Genomic DNA, 23,211 nt, shown 5'->3' on the forward strand with positions numbered 1-23,211 from the left:
TGCCTGTCTTTGCTTTTTAAAGTGGGTTATGGGGATGGGGCAGCAGCTATTTGCAGGGAAGACTGTTTAAGCCTCCCATTCAGCTGCAAGGAACGGGCCCAGCTGCTCTCTTTGGGGCATCCGTCCCAGAAGAAACTGGAGCAAAGCTGTAGAAACTTCTTCCCCACCCTCACCCCCACCCCGTGGCGCCATCGCCAACCCCCCCTCCCCCCGCCCCGGGGTTTCTCCCACACGTGGAATTTTATTTCATAAAGATCTTAGAGCCGGACGCAGGCCCAGGCCAGGGTGTGACGGTACGTAATTCCTAGTAGCAGGAGGGAACAGTTCCTTTTAATAGCAGGATCGAGTTAAATTACGGATTGGCAAGTCTTTGTCACTCAGCAGCAGCTGAATAGTTTACTGCAGGTGCCGGGCTGGGAGCCAGATCTGCGAGATACACACGGAAACAAACCCTACCTCACCCTCCCGAGTCTCTGCGTGTTGATGGTGACAGATGTGCGAGCTGCTGACGCCTTGGCGTGACAAGTGCTGTACTTCGCGTGGAGCAGCTGGGCCGGGCCTCCCTCCTGGACCCCTTGCAGCCACCGGGGACTGCCTCGCACTAATGGTTCTCAGTGACTGCATAGTCACATCCCGGGGAAAGTTTTTTTTTTTTTTTTTTTTTTTTTTTAATATTTTTTTTTTTTAATTTTTTTTTTTCAACGTTTATTTATTTTGGGGACAGAGAGAGACAGAGCATGAACGGGGGAGGGGCAGAGAGAGAGGGAGACACAGAATCGGAAACAGGCTCCAGGCTCTGAGCCATCAGCCCAGAGCCCGACGCGGGGCTCGAACTCACGGACCGCGAGATCGTGACCTGGCTGAAGTCGGACGCTTAACCGACTGCGCCACCCAGGCGCCCCGAGAGAGAGCTTTTTTAAAATCTCCCCCGGGGGGTATTTGGACACCCACATGCATAGCAGCGGCGTTATCCACAATACCTAAAGAATGGAGACAACACACACACACACACACACACACACACACACACACACACAGATCCTAAGCATTGGTATTTTTTCAAAGCTCCTCAGTTTAATGCGCAGCCAGGGTTGAGAGCCATTGATTAGACTAACTGTCCTGCAGAACTGGCTGTGAGCACGGAAGGAGCTGGAAGGTGGAAGGCAGGTGGAGAGAGAGCCTGTGCAAGCACCCGCCACGTCCACGTCGTGAACTGCGCTCCTCGCCCACGACCGGGACGTGCCCGGCTCGTAAGTCAGGCAGGTAGCTGATGGCTTGATGCAAATGGCTGTCTGCGCACGAAGAGGAAGCAATTCAAGCAGCACAGAAATGTACTTATCTCGCCCCTGAAGAAACCACTGCGTGTCGGGGGGTGAGTGGTTTGCTCTCTGATGTCAAGGCTTCGGGGACAGGCTCCGGCTGACTCCCGGGCAGGCCTGAGTGAACCTACGCGTGGTGTCACCATCCTGCCAAACCAGCTCTGGTCCCACCTCAGAGACGGGTGTCTCATCTGCCAAGATGTCTCAGTGAGAAAGTTGGGCGCCGCCCTGGCTCCTGCCTTCCCACGCTCCTCGGGTGGTCACCGAGCTGAATTAATTCTGACTCACACCACTGCTAGAATCTTATTTCCGTATCTGATTATGCAGTCCCGTGCACGGGGAAGTGTCTCCATCTCCTGCTGGATGGGGATAATGCCACAGGTGGCCGCAGCTGTGAGCTGTGGCCATCTGTGAGCTCTGGGGGAATCGACCTCGGAGAGAAGTCGGTACTGTTCGTGGCAAAACACGGGGGTAGAACACGGTGGCCTTGATGACATCCTTGAGCTGCTGACGTACCACCGCTGGGGCCACACCACCTCTTGGCTTGGTCAAGGTAAAAAGTTCATCATTGCTCAAGCTGATTTTTATTGAAGTCTTACATTTCCCATAGGGAAAGGTGTCCTAACCAACGATTTACGGAAACGTGTGTGTGTGTGTGTGTGATTTCACGTTCTCTTGGTTTGAAGAGTAAACCAATTGTAGCCAGCTGCGGAGGGAAATAAAGGAAGAGAGGGCAGAATGCGTTGGAAGGACTGGGACAGCTCATGGAACTCAGGGTTGAGCAGCTAAGCCTCCAGAAGGATAGAACCAGGGCGTCTGAGAGCGCCTTCCTCTCCCACTAGAGTGCCACTGTTCAAAGAACCCCACAACCTCTCTCTCACGTCAGAAATCTTAATTTCCAGAGATGAAAGCTTGATTGCCCTGGGTGCTACCCTTCGGCCAGTGAGCCTCAGTGAGGGGAATGGGACCCAGAGTAGAAACAAGACCCCAGAAGCCACCCCTGTGGGCTAACAAAGGCAGTGCCCTGAAAACAGGGGCCAGAAAGTTCTCACTCCTGAGAATGCCCAAACCCAAGTGGTTACCATCTGCGCGAGTCAGGACTCCTTGAGGGCAAAGAATAGACACTAACTCAAACTCACTTAAGCTTAAAGGAAAAGTCGTTGTTGTTTCCTTTTAAGTTTATTTATTTATTTTGGGAGAGAGAGAGAGCAAGGGAGAGAGAGGGAGAGAGTGTGAGCAGGGAAGGGGAAGAGAGAGAGAAGGAGAGAGAGAATCCCAAGCAGGCTCCATTGCCCGTGCAGAGCCTGATGCAGGGCTCGATCTCACGACGGTGAGATCATGGCCTGAACCAAAACCAAGAGACGGACAATTAACCACCTGAGCCACCCAGGCATCCTTGAAAATGTTTTGGCTTTTATAACCACACTGTAGGAAGGGTAGAGGTACAGGTTGCCCTTGGGAGGATGGGACCTGAGGTCTGGATCTTTGTCGGAAGTCTCCCTATGCTTCCCTTAGCTTCTCTGCACATCTCTTCACATGGTGGGGCCATATTCTTGGGCTGTCTTCTCTCTGAGGCTAGACCCAAGGAGCTCTGGGCTTAAATTCTTCGTTTTATTCCTGAAAGGATTGCAGTGGGGAGAATTTCCGGAAAGCGTCTAATGGCCTGGCCCGGACAATGAGCCCATTGCTGCGTTAAATGTTGTTGGAGGGTGCCAGGGATGGTGGTTGGTCCAGCTGGGTGGGGAGCCGGCTTGTGTGAGCAGGGGCTGTGATAGGCAGTGATGGTCAGGGTTAGGATTAGGGTTGGCCTGTAGGAGGGGCACTTCTCCAAAATGAAATGGATCTGTCCTCAGAAGAGCTACCCCGGGGTACCCTTTCTACACTGACACCATTGCATCTTCCTGCGCTTTCAAGGACTCAAAACTGGACATTATACTTGTTTATGTGGGGAAAGGAGGATGAGAGCAAATCGAGAAGGTCGATCATACTCCATTTTCGATGCCTGAAATGAATCAACTTGTACAGAATTGATTTTAAGTCTTTTGACTGATAAGGCGATCATCCCCAATACGTTGACGGTAAAATTAGCCACGAGTTTTGTTGTTGTTGTGATTCGTGAATGGTTGTTCTGTTATTTTGAACTTGAATGAGCTGAAATGCTCTTCTATTTTATTGTCCCTGAATTGTTTGATGTGTGGATAATTATATAGATATTGGGTTTTATTTGCTTACTCATTTGTTTCGTTCCTCTAAGTATTGCTTTAGTTTTGGTTGCAGTTGGAGAAGGTTGAAAAGGCTTCTCAAATATTAAATTATCTGCAGCGCATACAAAACTGTATCCTGGCTTTGGACTAGAGCATTTTTGGTGGTTTTTTTTTTTCTTCAAGTTCTTTGAAACTACTTTAAAAAAAAAAAAAAAACGTACTTCAAACTGCCTTTCTTAATATGGAAAAGAAAGCTAATTATAATATAAATTATACCCAACCAAGCCTTACTTTCTGTTGTAGGATAAGTTCGTTACTGAGATAAAAAGGGAATTTGGTTGTGTTTTGGAGCACTACGTTATTATGCATATTGTTGTTTTCTTTACCTTGAAGAGCCGTGCTTTTTTACCCTTTTGTGAAAATAGAGAATTGTTTCTGGTTTCAAAAGTAATAAGTACTCATGGTAAAGCATTCATCCTCTCTTGTTTTTAAAGTTGGTGTGGGTTTTGTAAAGACTAAATCGTTATTAGTTAACCACTATAGAAGTCCACACAGCCATTTGTTAGGGTGATATAATGGGAAACTGAAGACATTGTTATGTTTTTGTATTAATCAAACTAAAATTAGGGCATTTCCAGTAAGGAATGCTTGTGGTAGGTATTCCTAGCCATCAACACAGGCAAATTAATTTTTTATTTCCTTTCTCCACCCTGTCCAAAAAGCCACAGTTGGGGCCCGGTTTTCCATCTGTTCTGCAAGTGTGAGTTGAGGGGGCCCAGAGGAGTGCTCGGGATCCAGGAGGGGAGCCAGACTGAGCCTCGAATGCAGCCCGCAGAAGCTAGGCAAAGGCAGAAGTTGGTCAAAGCACTAGCATCACCCAGAGGCCAATGGTCCCTACAGGGCAGGACCCCAAAATTTAAAGGACTGAAGCAGACACAGACTGGTACTGGGCCAGTTCGCCTCCGACCAGAAGCCGCTTGTATCCTTCCTGCGGCGGTAGAAATCGGTTGGCCTACAAAACTGTTCTAGTCTGGTGTGTGGTCAGACCTGAGGGAATGTGACCATTAAGTGGCAATTAGCCTGCCTGGGGAGGAAGGCCAGGGAACTATTTGAGGCTAATGGCCGGGCAGCCGAGTCCAAGTGGACGAGGCCAGCGGCTACAGAGATGGTCCCTCTCGGTGGTGTCAGATGGGCAAGGTGGCCAGAGGGAAGCAGGTAGCCTACCTCAGTGAGAACGTCCCCAGAGTGCCCTTATCTCTCAGACTGTGGGAGAGGGAACTCGGGCAAATGCTCGAAGTCTAGAATTGTATTGACAGTGCATTCACTTTTGCTTACGTGAATAAAAACAGCCACATCCAGGGACAGAGCACAGCTTTGAGGTCCAGCACTACTGGGTTGCATCTGTGTTTTAGGTGAGTTCCAGTTACTAGTAACATAAGAATAAGAGATTGGATTGAACCTTCCATGGAAGCCCAGTGTCCGGAGGTTTCTTTCTTTCATTAGGTTCTTGCTTTTTGGAGTATACAGCGTGTTATGGTTTCACTGAAGGGTGATGTTTTTCTATAAGCTTATAATTGTACGCCTCTCTTAACAGAAAATGCACTGGCTTCAAAATCTGTCCGATCAACTTTTGGAAAAGGAATCAGACCGTCCCATGTATTTACATATTTTTAAAAGAGATTCTTTGGCCCCTTGGGGAAATATATATATATATATATATATATATATATATATATATATATATATATATATATATATATATATATATATATGCATGCAAACTTTGACCATGATGCTCACTGCAGCTGTGAAAATATTCCACAAAATATTGGCATTCCAGAAAATATTGGCATGAACTTGCACCTTATCCCCCTTGCAACTTTGTAAATTGTAACTAGTTTGTCCTAGGGCGGAGAGGTGGAGTGATTTGCTGTGATTCTCAACTAACCACTGAAACCCGAGAATGGAGCCATTTCTGAATCAAATTCAATCATAAGGAGCATTCGGTTTAGTTCAGTAAACTATACACTATTCACCTTCTCCAGAAGGCAGATGTACCCTCTTAGAAAAGAAGAATCCTACACATTTAACATCAGTACCCCCAGGCCCGCTACACTGCACCTCCCCCAAGGTACCCACACCCCAGTTCTCTGACACCATCCCTTAGCGGAACACCCTCTAAATGGAATTCTGTTATGTATGCTTCTGCCTTGGGCTTCTTTTACTCACCATTTTCTTTGTGATATTCACCCATGTTGTCATATAGAGCTTTCGTCCGTTCATGTTTACTGACGTAGAGTATTAGAATGTATGCCCATATCACACTCTATCCCTCCTATCAAGGATGGATATTTTGGATTGTTTCCAGTTGGAGGTTATTGTAAATGATGCTACTCTGAACTCCCTTTTACGTGGCTTTTAGAGCAAATACGTACATTTTAACATTGGGCACGAACGCACAAGTAAATTGCTAGGTCATAAGGAGTGTTCAGCTTTAGGATATACTGTTGTGTCTCCTGAAGAATTATACCAATTTCCACCCCCTACTGGTGGTATATGAGATTTCCAGTTCTCTGCATCTCTGCCCACCCGCCTGATGTCGACCATTTTCATTGTAGTTATGCCCGTGGGTATCTAACAGTAGTCCATTGTGCTTTCATTTTGATTTCTCTGATGAATAATCACATTCAGTCCCTTTTCATATGTTTGTTGGCCATTTATATATCCTCTTTAGTGGAGTGCCTGTTTTTCTTTTGACCTTTGTTGTCGTCGTCGTTGTTGTTTTTACTGGGTTGCTTGTCTCTATTGGTGACTAACTGGTCAGATATCTGTACGGTATGGCAAATTTCTTTTCCCATCTGATGGCTTGCCTTTTTACTCTATTGGTATCTTTAGGGAAAGAGAGGTTCTTAATGTTAACCTAGTCCAATTATCACACTTATGTTTGTAATTTTCTGTGTCCTGCTTAAGATATTTTTGCCTACCGTAAGGTCATGAAGATACTCTCTTCTTATGTTTGAGAAGATTTAGTACTTGGCTTTTCTAATTTAGATCTACAGTCTACTTGGAATTGATTTGGATTCATCTTTGTTCTGTAGGGATACCAAATATGCTCAGCACTGTTTATAGGGATTATCCTTTTTCCATTCACTGAAGCATCAACTTGGTCATAAATCAAGTCACTGTGATACTCTCTATGTATATACTCTCCACTCTCTTGCCTATTTGTCTTGATGCTAATCCCACCCCTTATTTACTTTAGCTTTGTAATAAGTCTTGAAGTCAGGTGGTAAAAGTCCTCCAGTGTTCAAGTATTTTAACTCTCCTATTTTTGATCCTCTATTAGCTTGTTAGAAAGTCTTTATGGGGCGCCTGGGTGGCTTAGTCGGTTAAAGGTCCGACTTCAGCTCAGGTCATGATTTCCCTGTGTTGGGTTGTATGCTGACAGCTCAGAGACTGGAACCTGCTTCAGATTCTGTGTCTCCCTCTGTCTCTGCCCCTCCCCTGCTCGTTCTTCACCCCCCCCTCAAAAATAAATAAATATATTTTTAAAAAGTTTTTAAAAAAAGAGTCATGGGACGCCTGGGTGGCTCAGTCGGTTAAACGTCCGACTTCAGCTTAGGTGGTGATTTCGTGGTTCGTAAGTTCGAGCCCTACTTCAGGCTCTGTGCTGACAGCTCGGAGCCTGGAGCCCTCTTCAGATTCTGTGTCTTCCTCTCTCTCTGCCCCATCCCCTGCTCATGTTCTTTCTTTTTCTCAAAATAAACATTCAAGAAAAACTGTTTAATAAAAAAAAAAAAGCCTTTACAGATCATTTAGTGTTTACCCAAGAGATTATAACATGCAGCCTTGATTTGTGAGTCAAATGCAAATTAGTACCTTTACCATTCCCTGGGAATAGTGAGTCATTAAATGAAATTCAATTCTACATATATTTAAAGCCCACAAGAACTTATTTTTATTGTTTTATAATTAACATACATTTAGGCTTATCCACATGTTTATCCTTTCCGTTCTTCATTCCTTCCTGCAGTTCTATTCTTCCATCTGGCATCTCAATTCTTTCTGCCTAAATTAGTCTATTCAGTGTTTCTTTTAGCATGGTTATGCTGGCAATGAATTCTCTTGGTTTTGGGTTTTGTTTTCTTTTTTTTTTGGTGGCGGGAGGTGGAGGGTGGGGAGAATGGCTTTATTTCACTTTTGGTTTTGGAGGATATTTTTGCTAGGTATAGAATTCTTTGTGTCCTTTCCTTCAGTATCCCTGACCTGGATTTTTGCCATTTCTACCTGCCCACAGTGTGTACTAAGTCAGTGTAACCAGCTTGATCAGATAACAGTGAGTTTCCAGATTTCGTATTTGTCAAGCCAGGATGACTATTTTTTAAGATATGGATAATCCATTGGTATAGGCTTTCGGAGGGCATTTTGCAGAATATATGGCTGTCTAAAGTGCACATTCTCAGTATTCTGGGCTTCTATCCCAATTTTAGTTTACTCTAAAGCGTATAATTGCACACATGTAAAAGTGAAAATAGTGATAATAATAGAAAACATTTATAAAGCTCTTATGATCTTTCTAAGTGCTAAGCACCATTCTAAGTGCTTTGCATATATTAACTATCTCATAGCAACCCTACGAGGTGGGGGGAGGGGGTGCTATTGTTTTCCCAGACTTACAGAGGAAGCATACAGAGGTCAAATAACCTGACCAAGGCCCTGTAGTTGATAAGAGATTGGACTGAGATTGAAAACCAGGCAGTCCAACTTCAAAATCGTGCTTTTAATTACCACTCTGTCCTAACCCTCCAGGATGTTTATTAATGCATTTAATAGCACACAACAAGAACATGCTAAATGTTCATCAATCAGATCTAGTTAAGTAAGTATTTCCATAGAGTGGAATGTTCTATAGCCATTAAAGTAATGCAGTTCTGTAATCATGAAAAGATCTGGATGGCATATTGTCGATGAAAAATGCAGGTTACAGAACAGCTTATAGTCTATGGTGCCATTAGTTATGAAATTGTGCGTGTCAGGGGGTGGTTATGGATAGAGTCCTCTGCAATGCATTTTTAATAATGAGCCTGACTTGTTTTTGAGAAAAACAATAAAGCTATTTCTGTTTAATGGACAGAGACTGTATCTTACTCTTCCTCTATCCTCATATATTGCTTGGTATGTAATAGTCAGTTGAAAATAAAAGCACATGATGGCTGCTGAATCATGATGGATGAATTAATAAATATTTGAGCTCTATTATTATTTACATGAGGATTGAGGATTTCCTAGAAGGAAGATTTTAGACTTTATTGTCATGAATGTTAGCTCTCCTTTGGGAATTTGCATGTCTTAGTGTTTCTTTCTTGCACTGTCTGCCCCCCACCTCTTTTTTTTTTTTTTTTAAAGAAACAACACTTAATTTTGGCAATAAAACCAATACATGAGTTTCAAAGGGCTTACTTCCTGCGTCCTTTTATTGTTTGGGCCTCAATTAAATTGGCAAACCGTTGACTAGAAAAAGTCCCCTTAGTTGCTATAATCCTACCTCCCAAATCTGACTGAAAAAAAGGAACTGAGTCCTCAACAGAATTCATATCCATCCATCCCTTCTCTGTGGTGCTGTTTCAGAAGATGAAACTCACCTCGAAGAGTTTAGAGCTGTGCTGGCTCAGGTTGCCCTTAGAGAAGAATAGCATTTATTTCACTGGTCGCAAAGGGCAAAGGGACTGTTTATCCATTGAAGCCGTCAAACTGCCTGAGAACTAGTCTTATTAACAAAGTATGTCCTTCTGGGACATGAACGTGAACAGGGCCACAGCAGACAGATGCACAGGAGTAAAGGGGCTGCCTTGAATCTTATGCTCTGAAAGTCAACATAAGGTCCAGAATTTAATTTTAATCTCAAAGTGCTTTTGAGGTCTGTATTTATGTATGTCCGTGGGAATGTTCCTTAAAACATGCTCAATTCAGAAAGGAAGTGAATACTTCATGTATCATATTTCTTTTTTTTTTTTTTTAACGTTTATTCATTTTTGAGAGAGTGCAAGATGGAGAAGGGCAAAGAGAGAGGGAGACACAGAATCCGAAGCAGGCTCCAGGCTCTGAGCTGTCAGCACAGAGCCCGATGCGCGACTTGAACCCGTGAACTGTGGGATCATGACCTGAGTTGAAGTCAGATGTTTAACCGACAGAGCCACCTGGGTGCCCCTCATGTATCATATTCATAAATGCACACAAGGCTTCCTGTAAGTGCTGCAATTTATTTGATTCTTTTAAAAAAAAAAACAAAAACCCGAAGCCTCCACAAAATTATTTCATACGCATTGATTGATGGCACAATTTGGTTTCCACGCCATACCTCTGAGCTCTCACCACGCTTGTGCAAAGGATCAGCCGTGTACCACAATCTTATGCCTCATTGTATCTTGGATCTCACTTCTCCATTTAATAAAGCTACATAGTTTCGCCTTCTCACTTGGCGTACACTTAGTGGAAAGGAAGTGATAAGCCTGTAATTGAGATTGTCCAGCCTCATCAAGGACACCACGTGACTGTATTTGACATCACTAGGACGGTCTGCAAAGCAAGACCGATATTTTTCAAGTCTCTCGTAATCTCCAGTTCCTACTGGGATGCAAGGGCCACAGACCGTGCCCTCCAGAAGTTCTGTTTTGCACAGGGAGCCAGGACTCAAGGGTTCAGGCCAACGTTTCCTAAGGTCAGTGACAAGGGACTGGCACAGGTTTCCTTTTCCTCTAAATGTGAGCACTAGGTCAACAAAGAATCTTCAGACCTTTCTCTTGCATCTGGTTCTACACACAAGAGTTTCTACATCAGACTATCACCTTAGGACTTTCAAAAGCTGTAGTCTCGCCTTTGTGTGGTACTCCTGTGATTCCGAAATCATACTCTTCTGCATCTTTCAAAAAAGCACTCCAGAAGCTCTGACCTGCTACATTCACCATGAAAAGCCCATGCTGGCCTCAGGGATTTTTAGCAGGGTGAGATGGTATTGGGCATTCATATTGTAGTCCCCTGACCAGCAGCCTCAGCATCACCTGGGAGCTTGTTAGAAATGCAGACTCTCGGGGTGCCTGGGTGGCTCAGTCAGTTAGGCACCTGACTCTTGATTTTGACTCAGGTCGTGATCTCATGGTTCATGAGTTTGAGCCCCGCATCAGGCTTGCTGCTGTCAGCACAGAGCCTGCTCTGGATCCTCTGTCCCCCTCTCTCTGCCCCTCCTCTCTCTCTGCCCCTCCCCCTGCTTGTTCGTTCTGTCTCTCTGTCTCTCTCAAATAAACTAGAGAGAGAGAGAGAGAGAGAGAGAGAGAGAGAGAGAGAAAGAAAAAGAAAGCAAAAGATAGGAAGGAAAGGAAAGGAAAGGAAGGGGAAGGGAGGGGAGGGGAGGGGAGGAGAGGGGAGAAGAGGGGAGGAGAGGGGAGGAGAGGGGAGGAGAGGAAGGAATGCAGACTCTCCAGCCCCACCTGGACCCAGTGAATCAGAACTTGACTTTTAGGAAGCTTCCCAGCAGGTTCTAATGCAAGATACAATTTGAAAAGCACCGAAACACCCTACACACAATATCCCAGCAAATATGGGGACAACGCCAATTAAATTTCGACCTGCATGGGCCTGTTCAATTCTATTGCATTGAACATGACTTTCTTCTGTTCTCTTCTTGCTCCGAGGCCCCTCTGCCCACCCAGATTGGAGAAAAATCGCTTAAATGTTTGACAGTGCCTTTTGTGTCTTGAAGCAGATGGTCTTTCCCTATAGTTTCATTCTTACAAGCTGCCTAGCAGTTGTCAAAGATGATGTTATAACCTGTCTCGAAGCTTGTTTGATCTAATGTCATAATCCTGTTGACCTGCCTAGCCTTGTGATTCATCATAGTTAGAGCTGTTCATATTAATGCGAATTATGGGTGGGGAAATTCTGTCTGTTTCACGAAGGTCTACTGTTTGGACTTGTTCGATTCTGTGAAGCCAAGACAAGCAAATGATTATTTCCTAACTCGTGCTGTATATGGACTAAAGTTTAGACACTTATACCTAAATATATTTCTAGTTGATATTGTAAAAAGCATGCAGTAGTATCTTATAGCGTCATCACATTAAGAAACACTAACACGTTGGGGCGCCTGGGTGGCTCGGTGGGTTAAGCGTCCGACTTCGGCTCAGGTCATGATCTCACGTGAGATCTCACGTGAGATCCGTGAGTTCGAGCCCCGCGTCGGGCTCTGTGCTGACCGCTCAGAGCCTGGAGCCTGTTTCAGATTCTGTGTCTCCCTCTCTCTCTGCCCCTCCCCTGTTCATGCTCTGTCTCTCTCTGTCTCAAAAATAAATAAACGTTAAAAAAAAAATTAAAAAAAATTAACACCTGCCCTGTTCGCTTGTTTCGCGAAGCAGTGAATATACAACGTAAAACAAGAAAACCATTTTTGTTTGTTGTTATATGGAATGTACATATTCAATCATCCAAGATAATTAGTCACAGGAATAACCATTGAAATAATTACTTGCTAGACGGTAATTTTTAAATGGGAAAGTCATAACTCTTGCCCACATATAAACTGAGTCAAAGATTTTATTCAACTAATTAATTAATGACGGAGCCAGTAAGGTATAAGGAACTAAGTACTTACAATTTAATAAGTATTACTTGGAGACTGCTGGGTTATGTACAAAACTGGTTACTATCCTACAGAGTAACAAACTGTAACCTTTGGGGTTATCATTTCCACTGGACAGAAAGCTTTTGCATCTCTGCCTAATCTGTCAACTCGCCTGTCACTCCGTGAAGTCTGAGACCTCTAATCAGTAGTGAACGGGGCACTGTTCTTCTGTAATCCTTAGATGGCCTTTTCCCCCATATGACATTGAGGTGAGTTTATTTTTGGCAGCCTGGGTGGCTCAGTCATTAAGCATCTGACTTCGGCTCAGGTCATGATCTCACAGTTCTTGAGTTCAAGTCCTGCTTTGGGTGAACACGAGCCCTGCTTCAGGTTAAAAAAAAAAAACACGAGCCCCGGGTAAGCCCCACTTCTCTCTCTCTCTGCCCCTTGCTCTCTTGTGCGCGCGCGCTCTCTCTCTCTCTCTCTCTCTCTCAAAAAAGGTTATTTTTTTGCCTCATGTCCAAGTTTTATGTAATTTTTCTTAACATACTTACAGAAAACCATTTTCTGTTAAAAATGTCAACATAATTTCTAATGGAGGTTTAGATGTGCTCACTTGGAAAGTGAGCATTTATTTTTAAATTGCAGAAGGCGAAAGCTGGCATACTTTCTTCTCCCTCATCAGTTACTCCTGAGCTTAGTGAGTATTCAAAAAGTCTTCCTGGGGGCCCCCCCGGGTGGCTCAGTGGGTAGAGCATCTGACTCTTGATTTCGGCTCAGGTCTTGATCTCACGGTTCGTGAGTTCGAGCCTTGTCCTTGGGTTCTGTGCTGACAGGAGTCTGCTTGGGATTCCCTCTCTCTCTGCCCTCACCCCACTTACGTGCCCTCTCTCTCTTTCTCAAGTAAATAAACTTTTAAAACGAACTGAGAAAAAACTTAAAACGTCTTTTTCCAGGCTTTCTCTTTATGGCCATAGATTTCCATGCCTCATGATCCTTAGTCCTAGATTTGTGCTTGGGTATCAGGTGGTGCAGACAACAGCCATGACACGGCAGGGAGGGGCATCAGTGACGGAGTCCCCCCCCCCCCCCCCCCATTCAAAGAGCCGTGAATTTCAGGAGATTCTCCTGCTTCTGCTCACACCGTGTGGCAAGGTAAATCTGCCTTTGCTTGGTCCCTGTGAACAGTGGTGGGTTTCAATAGGAAATTGATATTTTTTTCAACTTACGCATTCACTCCTTCTCCCCTATACGTATGCTAATCACATAACATGCAGGTTTCTCGCTGTAATCATATTCATATTCATGAACTGTGTTGCCTCCCTCTTTCCATTTGGCTTTTACTGAATCTCATCGACATTATTCTCAGAAATTGAATTAACTGTGGGCTAGCGGGGCAACAAGCGAGTATTCCGAGGGCGTTAACTAGGAAACCTAGATCTGTCGCTGAAAGTTATTTGCTAGAAGATTTGTAGGAGCTTGGGATTTTTTTTTTTTTTTTCTAGTTTGTTTTTCATGTCAGGGTCTGCTCGCGTTGAGAGCATTCACTGCACGTACAAAGAAATAGGTCTTGGCTTTTACTCTGCGCCTGGCTTCAGCTTGCTCTGTGAAGGCGGCCAAGGGCAGAGAGGGCCCTTCACATTCTCTGCGGGGGACCTGGCGGAGGGGAAGATGCCAGAATCCTAGACCCCTCGGCATAAATGGTTCCAAGATCTGAATGCATTCTTTCCTAACAATTGAATGAATGGGTTTGTTCTCCCCACTTCTTTCTAGTTAGCTAACCTTGTGTTGTGTTGGTCTGCTCAATAGCATTCTTCAGCGAAGATGTTTGGAGATAGAATGTGAATTTGGCCCAGTGAGCTGCATATGGGAATGACACGTAGGGTCCGAATTCACAAACGCTGGCAGTTCTCAGGGTTGGGGCCTGTGGCTGAAATATCTAGAGATGTTCACCAGGAGGCGTGTTTCCGTTTGGCTAAGAATAAAAACACGATTTTTATGTGTTTTCTATAAGCACTCACTGAAGTTCGCCCCGATGCTTGGGCTAGCTTGATTAGCATTCTTTCCTGAACGTTCCAGATTGCCTGTCTTTATCATCGTTTTCTGTAATGAGACACAATAAAGCTCAAGCTCTTCTCTAAATACTAAGTTTTATAAGTGAAAATGAGAATAGGGACAAAAATCACCTTTCTGCATTGTAACTTTGGAAAATGGTAGTCCCCTGTAATTTTTTTTTCCCAAGTAATTTGAAAGGTTTTGCTTAAACCCAGGATGGTAAATTGAATTAAAGATTTATTATATTTTCAAACAATGTGCTCGGATTCAAACAATCCTGGCCATGGAGCTTATGTGCCCTTATTTTAAATGTTACTTACGTCGTGGGGGAATGATACGTTGAGCGTCCTATAGATGCATGGGGGGTTTCATTTTTTTGGCGTGATGTGAAAATTTATAAGCATCAGTTAAGTATTTTTTCTTTTCAGCTGTGTTGACACGTTCTGATTTTAACATCCTGATTTCTTCACCTGGATTACTTTTTCTCTGTATTAAAATGATAGGTGTTGACGAGAAAATTTACAAAATACCACAAAGCGTGGAGAAGATAATCATCATCTGCGATATGCAAATAGGAAAAAAAAAAACTACTTTTAACATTTTAGTTGATTCCTTCTGACATTTTATCCATCCATGCAAGTATATATTTATATAAATCTAGGGCATCCTTTATGGAAAGTTTGTATCCTGCTTGATATTATCTCACTTATGGGTGCTTTGAAACCATAAAAAATAAGGCTCCTAAATGTATCTTCTCAAATGTAAAATGTTCATGCTACGTTATTAAATAAGAAAGCAGTACATGTTTTTATCTTAATATAGTATGCTTGATTTGCATCTTCCCCCCCCCCCCCCCCGATTCTTTATTGTTACAATGTATGCCCCAGTCCTTGTGCTATTTTTGCTTATTTGTATTTTCGGATTGTTCTATAGCGGGGCATGTGTTACTTAGTTGACTTGATTGGTTGTGAATTGAATCGATCCAATGAGAATCATCCCTATACGTGGATCTTTGTGAACGGCTTTATTATTTTCTTTGGATTGTTTTTAGAATAACTTCCTAGGAGTGGAATAATGGGGGCAAGGCAGTGAGTTGTGTATTTGTTGTGCAATTTCTAGTCTAATTATATATGTTCTATGGAAAGACGTTTTGTGGGGATTTTTTTTTTTTTTTTGCCAAGTAAGGAATGTCTATTCTGCCATTTTTGCCCTCACATCCTTCCCTCCCATGCTTTGTCACCAGCTCTTTTCCTGATCTCCCGTGCCAGTCACATCTCCCTGTAAGCCACCTGTGCCCTTCCCCCTCTTCTCTCTACCCTGCCTGTCAGATCCACCTGCTCAGGACAGCTTTGTCCCAGAGCTGGCTCCTGGCTCCCCACCTCTGCCCTTGTGCCCTCGGCACTGACCCCTGCCCACAGCCCGTCTTTGCCTTTCCAGAGACCTGGGAACTGTTTTCTCTCTAGCCCCACGTGCTGTGCCAAACAGCAGAGGTTCCAAAGAAATCACCTGCTCGTTTAGAATTTTCCAGAATCAAAACAGCAGATCCAATTCTGAAATGGAGATTTTTGTCAGTTTCTATAGTTTCTGCGAACTGAGTAGCTCGAAAAAATTAACACAAAAAGTTGTTCCTGAATTTTCAAGCGTTACAGTCCTTATTTTTAGAAGCTGTTTAGGATAATTTTATTACTAGAGATTTAGAGCCCCGAATTAGAAAGCTCATAAGCGATGGTTCAAGTATTTTCCTTATAAAAATAACAAACCGTCGTTATTACAACATCACCTTTTATGGCAGAAAATCCAACTGTGTTGGCTAGCAGGGAGAAACCTCTATGCCAGCAGCCACGTTGGCTGAGATTACCGTTGCCTCAAACGCTAGGGCTGTGAACCAAGAGAGTCCACTCTTCCTGAAGCATTGGAGACGAACAGAATTCATTTGTGAAGAATATTCCAACCAGATGTCTGGGAATTTGGTAACCGCAGTTACAGAAAAAGACAGAAGGCAGGCAGGCGGGCACGTTTTCTTTTATGTGTTGCAACAGTGGGTATTAACGATTTTGGACATTCAGGAGAAGAGAAGGGCCCGCATGTGCTACAGGCCAGGCTCTATGCTAGAAGCCTGGAGACCTAAGAGAGCCTTGCTGATCAGCGTCTTTTAATCAACTCAGGGGAAGAGTGTGCAGACATATGGCCGCAGCAAAGGCACTATGAAGGAAGGGCTTTGGGAGTGATTTGAAGCAAGGGCCTTCACATTCAATTCAGGGAGGGTTATTTCCAACGGTGGTGACACACGAAGGTATTTGGGAAAGGAAGTGGCTTTTGAGCCGAGCCTTACATGAACTGACATGGTCTGCAGAGACGTGGTTCAAGTGTGCTATACGTAAAGGGAATGCAAAACGCTAGAGGGAATAGATTGCACTGGGCGTGTTTGGCGGAAGCGAGCAGCCCCCTCTGACCGTAATGGAGAGTTCGAATGGGAAAGCAGTGAGGGAACCCCCGAGAATGGTAGACGGATCAAACCCATGGCACGTGGACTCTGACGCTCAGTCTGGAGGCTAGTATTTCTCCAACTTTTTACCTCAGCATTGTGTTGGGTGTTAAATGCAGGCTCCTGGGCCACACTTGCATCCCCTGCATTTGATAAAATCTGCATTAAAATTTTTTTTTAATGTTTATTTCTGGGGGGGGGGGGGGCGGGTGCGGCGGGGGAAGGAGCAGAGGGAGAGGGAGACAGAGGCTCCGAAGCAGGCTCCATACTTTCAGTGCAGTGCCCAATCCGGGGCTCGAGCTCACGGACCATGAGATCGTGCCCGGAGCTGAAGTCTGGCCCTCGACCAACTGAGCCACCCGGGTGCTCCTGACGTCTGTATTGTAATAGTCTTCCTCAGGGATGCCAAAGTGTTCATGTTCCACAAGAACACTGGAGAACATTTGCTATTGAAACAGCCATCAGGGGGCGCCTGGGTGGCTCAGTCGGTTAAGCGTCCGACTTCGGCTCAGGTCACGATCTCGCGGTCCGGGAGTTCGAGCCCCGCGTCGGGCTCTGGGCTGACGGCTCAGAGCCTGGAGCCTGCTTCCGATTCTGTGTGTGTGTCTCTCTCTCTCTCTCTGCCCCTCCCCCGTTCATGCTCTCTCTCTGTCTCAAAAATAAATAAACGTTTAAAAAAAATTAAAAAAAAAAAAAAGAAACAGCCATCAGGAAGGCGGTCGGGAGAGTGGCAGGCAGGAGGTGACGTGAAGGTTTGACCTCGGGGTGGTGACAGCCGGAGCAGGGATTTGTGCCAGGGGGAGGACTCCGCGCAACACAGCAATGGGAGCTTATGGGCAGCGAGGGGAGGGAGCGCTCCGTGTGGCCAGCAGGACCCTGAGCTTCTGGGGCCAGGGAGACTGGGGCGAATCTCCCCGAACACCCACAAGATCACTCCAAACCTCCGACGCCATGCACACCTGTGTTTGTCCCCACCCCGAACAGAAATACCCCCACAAAATATTTCTGGGGTTTCAGAGGGAGTCTCCCCGGGGCTCTCCAACCAGTCTGAGCACCCCCGCCCCCCGCAGCGCCTCCTTGGGGTCAGACAGTATGGTGTCCCTTGCTCCCCGCCTAGGTCAGCAGGTTGGTCCTGCCTCCTTGCCTTCCAGGCTCAGCAGCTCGCAGGTACCGGCGGTCACTGCCCCGTAGCTCGTCTAGGAGATGCTGTGGCTGCTGAGTCCTGCCCCACCAGGCCCCTCCCCTGCTGGTCTGCCTGTCACCAGCATCTCAGGCCTACACCCAAGATGGATCCAAGGGCCATAGTGAATGAGGCGGGCCCTCTGCCTTCGTCCTGCCAGGTGGTCTCACCAAGGGCACTGTGGCCAACAGGTACGAGGAGGAGGAATGGGTTCTTCCCATTGGAGCGCCCTCCGCCAGAGGGACCTCCAAACAGCCTTCTTCAGCTCTGCGTTTTATACACTGAGGCAAAATGACTCTCTTCATTCTCTCCGACTCCTTCAGAACGCAGATGGGACTTTGGTGGGGCTGGCCGGGACATCATTTGAGTGGTAGAATCTTCTCTCCCCACTGAGAGTAAAGGCTTGTTTGGGGTGTTTGAGTTCATTGGACCTGGGTCTCCTCCTTCCCTCAGAACTGTGTGTTCCTTTAAGACTCGCAGACGAGATGCTCTCAGTCCTAAGGTGACATCTTAGCAGGCCATCCCCCCCTCCCACTGCCCCGCCACCGTTTTCCACGTACGCCCAAATCCCCCTGGAGGACACAGCTGGGCTCACCTGGGATCCCCACTCCATCTGGGAATTGAAAGGCAGATCCTGTTTGGAAGAGGAGACGCTGAATTATTTCACTTGAATTTTTTTAAGGAGGCAGCACGTTTACATGATAATAAAATTCAGAAGGCACACGAGGGTGTCCTGTGAAAAGTCTCCTTGCCCACCGTGTCCCCCGCCATTTAAGTGGACCTGTTTGCGTATTCCGGGAAGAACTTAGCTGTATATTCTCCCATCTTTTTAAAAATGAAAATGGCAACATGTTAGGCACACTGGCCTGCCCTGTGCTTTTAAAAATTTCGCCTCAGAGGGGCTCCTGGGTGGCTCAGCCAGTCAAGCGTCTCCCTCTAGATTTCGGCTCAGGTCGTAATCTCAAGATTCGTGAGTTTGAGCCCCACGTCGGGCTCTGTGCTGACGGTGCGGAGCCTGCTTGGGATTCTTTTTCTCTCCCCTTCTCTTCACCCCACCCCGGCTCAAGCTCACGCTCTCTCTCTCTCTAAACAAACAAACAAACTTAAAAAAGTTCCATGTCAGAACCTCCTCACCCATTTCATAGAGACAGAGTATTCCATTGTGTGGCACGACTGTGGTTCGATCTAACCGGTCCCTATGGGTGGAACTTGGCATTTTTCCAGCCTCCTGTTACCGCCAACACTACCACACTGGACAACTTGAAAATACACACCTCTTTGCAGCTAGAGGCAGGTGGATCCCTATGGCCAAGTCCCAGAATGAGACTGCGGGCCAGAGAGGTGAAATTCAAACTGTCTTCCTCCACAAGGGTTGTGCCATTTTGCACCTCCTACAGTCGCACGGACAGGAGTCCCCTTTGCTTTCTACTGCTTCCTCAGCAGAATGTTTTCGAACTTCTGGCTTTTGTTACAGCTGGTAGGTGAGAGGAGCATTCCCAGCACGGGTTGGGTGGGGGTGGGGGGAGGAGGGAGGGACAAGCCGGGAACCTGTAGGAGTCCAGACGCTGCTTTCCACACAGCCACAGACGGCCCACTGTGTTATTTAGTGAAAGCAACGGTGGAAAAAAAAAAAAAAACCCACCACCTTTTAATTTTTGGCTTGAAATGTGATTTGCAGTAACAGTAAAGTTGCCTTTGTTTTGGGTATGTGGCTCTATGGATTTTAACACCTGTACAGATTGGGGTTGGCCATGCACACAAAACGGAACGGTTTCTTTATCCCCCCAAACACCCTCCCCCCCACCCGTCAACCCTGGCAGCCGCTGATCTGTTCTCTGTCACTAGGGTTGTATCTTTTAGAGAATGTCACATAAATAGAACCATGCAGCATGTGACCCTTGGAGAGCGGCTTTTCCCAATCCGAATTCCCTGGAGATTTGCTTCCAAGCTGTTGCACGCATCAGGAGTGTGTTACTTTTTATCGCGCGGAAGCATCCTGGCCAATGAGTGTAGCACGCGTTCACCCAGTGAATGGCTTTGAGGTTGTTTGCAGTTTGGGGGGGGGGGGTTATAAGTAGAACCGCTATAAACATTCACGTAGTGACTTTTAGGTGAACATAAGTTTTAATTTCTTCTCCGCCCAGTTTAATTTCCACGTACTCGTAGGTTCAGGTATGTTTTTGTGTGCTGAAGAGGTGCTATTTCCTTTTCTATATACTCATTTCCTTTGCTCCTGTCTCTTTTTGCTTGTTGGTCGTTTCTATTTTAGCCCAGTTGGTGTGCGGGGCTGTCCATGTGGGTGAAAATGTCCAGCATTGGGCCAAGAGAAGCAGGACTCACGTTGGAGAGAGACCCCTGAAACCCCAGATCTGAGATCCCCATGGAGAGGCTGGAGGGGGGAAGCCAGTGTGTTATACTCCCCGAGGGAGGAGACACACAAGGCTGGAAGACAGAGTCTGGAAATGCCCGTGTCTCGGATGCAGAAGGAGGAGGATGTGGAGAAAAGAGACTTCTTGGGGATCGCAGAAGAGCCAGCGTGATGCAGGGTAACATTCAGAAAAGCTGAATATTAACGAACCGCTGAATAAACACAGGGTACCGCCTTCAGAAGAAGAAAGAACGTCTCTTCCCGAGAACTTGAAGTCAAAATGAATCCTAGACAGCGGCAGGCCACACGCCCCGTACATAGACAGGGTTGACTCTAGGTGATGGAAACAAGGATCTTTAGTAGTTCTGCTTTTCAGCATCTTTCAGAGTTCCGGTAATGCCTCTGTAGTACTTTCTGGTGCCTTCCAGATTTTCCGATGCCTCGGGGAAAAATTTTGAGTTTTCAACTGTAAACTTCCAAAAAAAAAAAAAAAAAAAAATCCTTGTGAAACGTTGTCGCAAAACCTCGGCAAGTTCTTCACTCTCTGAGTTGATGTGTGCCTCTGTTAATTCCAGTAAGACTTCGCCTTCTGGTGAATTTCACAATGAGAACCCGAAGGGAAGGAGACAATGGGTGACATTGAGGGGTTAAAGTATTTAACATTTTTTTTTTATGTTTTTATTTCACTTTTGAGAGAAAGAGAGGGAGAGAGAGAGAGAGAGGCATGAGCAGAGTGGAACTCACAGAAGGCAAGATCGTGACCTGAGCTGAAGTTGGACGCATAATCGACTGAGCCATCCAGGCGCCCCTTAAAGTATTTTAAATAAGCATTTAAGGAGGGAAGGAAAGGAGGGACTGAGAGAGGGGGAAAAAAATAATAATAAGGAAGGGGAAAGAGAGGAACAGAAGAAAGAAAGAAGACCACAGTCTAATATGTCCCAAAAGGAAGGATTGGTTAAGAGCAGCATGGAACGTCCACTGGCTGAGGTTGTCTGCACGCTGTTGGAAATTCCGTCTCAGAAGACGGAGCGCATCCAAAGTCTCTTCTCAAACCACCCCCCGTAAATGTACCTTAGAGGTGACAAAGGGCAGCTTGCTGTGTGCAGGGGCCTCCCCAGCACCTAACTTCCTCCTCCAGCCGCAGCCCCAGCCCCAGGCTGCCAGGAAAGGAGGACGCCCCCCCCCCCCGCCGTGAGATTTAAGGCAATACTTGTGATAGAATATTAAATGCAAATAATAGAAGATCTAGGAAAAAAGTGGTCCGGGCTGTTCGTTAAGAAAACACGTAACATCTTTTCCAAAGGACAGAAAAACTGGGAAATACGTAACGTGAATAGCGCCGTGGTTTTTCCTGTGGTCAAATTTGTACAACTTCCCATTTTTTACAGCAGTGTAAGGGAAAGCAATGCGCAAATCGTCCTTTCGGCGTCAAAGGGACCCGATTGGACTCCAGGGATACCTGTCCACAGGGAAGCACTCGCTGGCTTACACCCTTCTTTTCTCTCCTCCCCACAGGATGTGCTGGGTGGCATCCTGGTCACCGTGGTCCTCATTGTCCTCACCTACCCCGCCTGGACCCTTATCGATCGCCTGGACTCGGCCAGCCCCCTCTTCCCCGTCTGTGTCATCGTGGTGCCGTTCTTCCTGTGTTACAACTACCCCGTGTCCGACTGCTACAGCCCAACCCGAGCGGACACCACAACCATCCTGGCCGCGGGGGCGGGCGTGACTTTAGGGTTCTGGATCAACCACTTCTTCCAGCTCGTGTCCGCGCCCGCCGAGTCCCTCCCTGTCATTCAGAACATCCCTCCGCTCACCACCGACATGGTAGTTTTGGGTCTGACCAAATTCGTCGTGGGAATCGTGCTGATCCTTCTGGTCCGCCAGCTCGTACAGAATCTCTCGCTGCAAGTGCTATACTCGTGGTTCAAGGTGGTCACCAGGAACAAGGAGGCCAGGCGGAGACTAGAGATCGAAGTGCCTTACAAGTTCGTCACCTACACATCTGTGGGCATCTGTGCCACAACCTTTGTGCCAATGCTGCACAGGTTTTTGGGATTGCTCTGAACCTCAAATGGTTGGGAAGTAGCCCACTGGGCAGGCGAGCCAAAACAGGAGAGTAGTTGGGTGGGCAAGTTTCGAGCATACGTTTTTCTTAAAAAAAAAAAAAAAAAAATCCCGAGTCCCATGTTTCTTTTGCTGATGTCTGAGATAAATATCGCTGCTGCAGGTGAAGCCAGGCTAAACCCATGGTCCGTTCTTTAAGGGTCTCCCCACCCCAGGGACCCTGGACCTAGTCGTGGGCTGGCAGGAATCGTGGCCTGGCTTGGGAGATCCGAAAGAGACAGGCGTGATCGGAGAGGCTGGAGGTCAGGCGTCTCTCTTCAGTTATGACCTTGCCCATCACTGAGTCTCGGGTCCAAACTTGGTTGGTCCAGAGAAGGGGTGTCACCGTGTAGGACCGCATTCCTGGGACAGGGTGACTTGGCTGTTGTGATCACGCTAGACTGTGCCCGCTTGGGTGGCAAGGGCGCTGTGGACCTCCCCGTGGAGCGATAAAGAGGCGGGGGGCAACGCTGGGAGATGGTGGGCGAGAGCCTGTGTTCCTCCTGAGTCCCGCTCTCTGTGGGTGCACGTATTCAAACAGCATCGCTCCACCTCGTCTGTGCGTTTTGCAGAATTCCAGGTAGCATTTCTACACTCTTCGGATCCAGGAAACCTGGATCCCACCTCACTTCATCCGGGCTTCTCAGAGTGTCCCGCTCTCTCCTGCCTCCCAGGGACTTGGGACCAGCACTCTGCCCATCTGTAGGTGGTTTTTTTTTTTTTTTTTTTTTTTTTTTTTTTGGCTTCCTTACCAACTGGGGAGGCCCTGTCAGCTGCCTGTGAAAGTGGATCACTAGAACAGATGAACTTAATCCCTCCTGGGGCCTGACAAGGGGGGACTGGGCCTCCGGGGACATCACTCCTCCATTTCTCATCTACT

The 23,211-nt window shown here is 46.3% G+C and overlaps 1 protein-coding gene across 8 annotated transcripts in view; it reads left to right on the top strand.

Moving 5' to 3' along the window:
• SGPP2 (sphingosine-1-phosphate phosphatase 2) overlaps positions 1-22,407 on the top strand; it is a 110,798-nt gene extending 88,391 nt beyond the window's left edge. For all 8 annotated transcript variants that reach the window (XM_023259721.2, XM_019838733.3, XM_019838734.3 and 5 more), the window contains one exon: positions 21,741-22,407. In XM_023259721.2, the coding sequence (XP_023115489.2) occupies positions 21,741-22,292 (552 nt within the window). In that variant the 3' untranslated portion in view covers positions 22,293-22,407. The remainder of the gene's footprint in view (positions 1-21,740) is intronic.
• The last annotated feature ends 804 nt before the right edge of the window (positions 22,408-23,211 follow it).

Source organism: Felis catus, chromosome C1 (assembly GCF_018350175.1).
Source record: "Felis catus isolate Fca126 chromosome C1, F.catus_Fca126_mat1.0, whole genome shotgun sequence".
In the NCBI taxonomy this organism is placed as follows: domain Eukaryota; kingdom Metazoa; phylum Chordata; class Mammalia; order Carnivora; family Felidae; genus Felis; species Felis catus.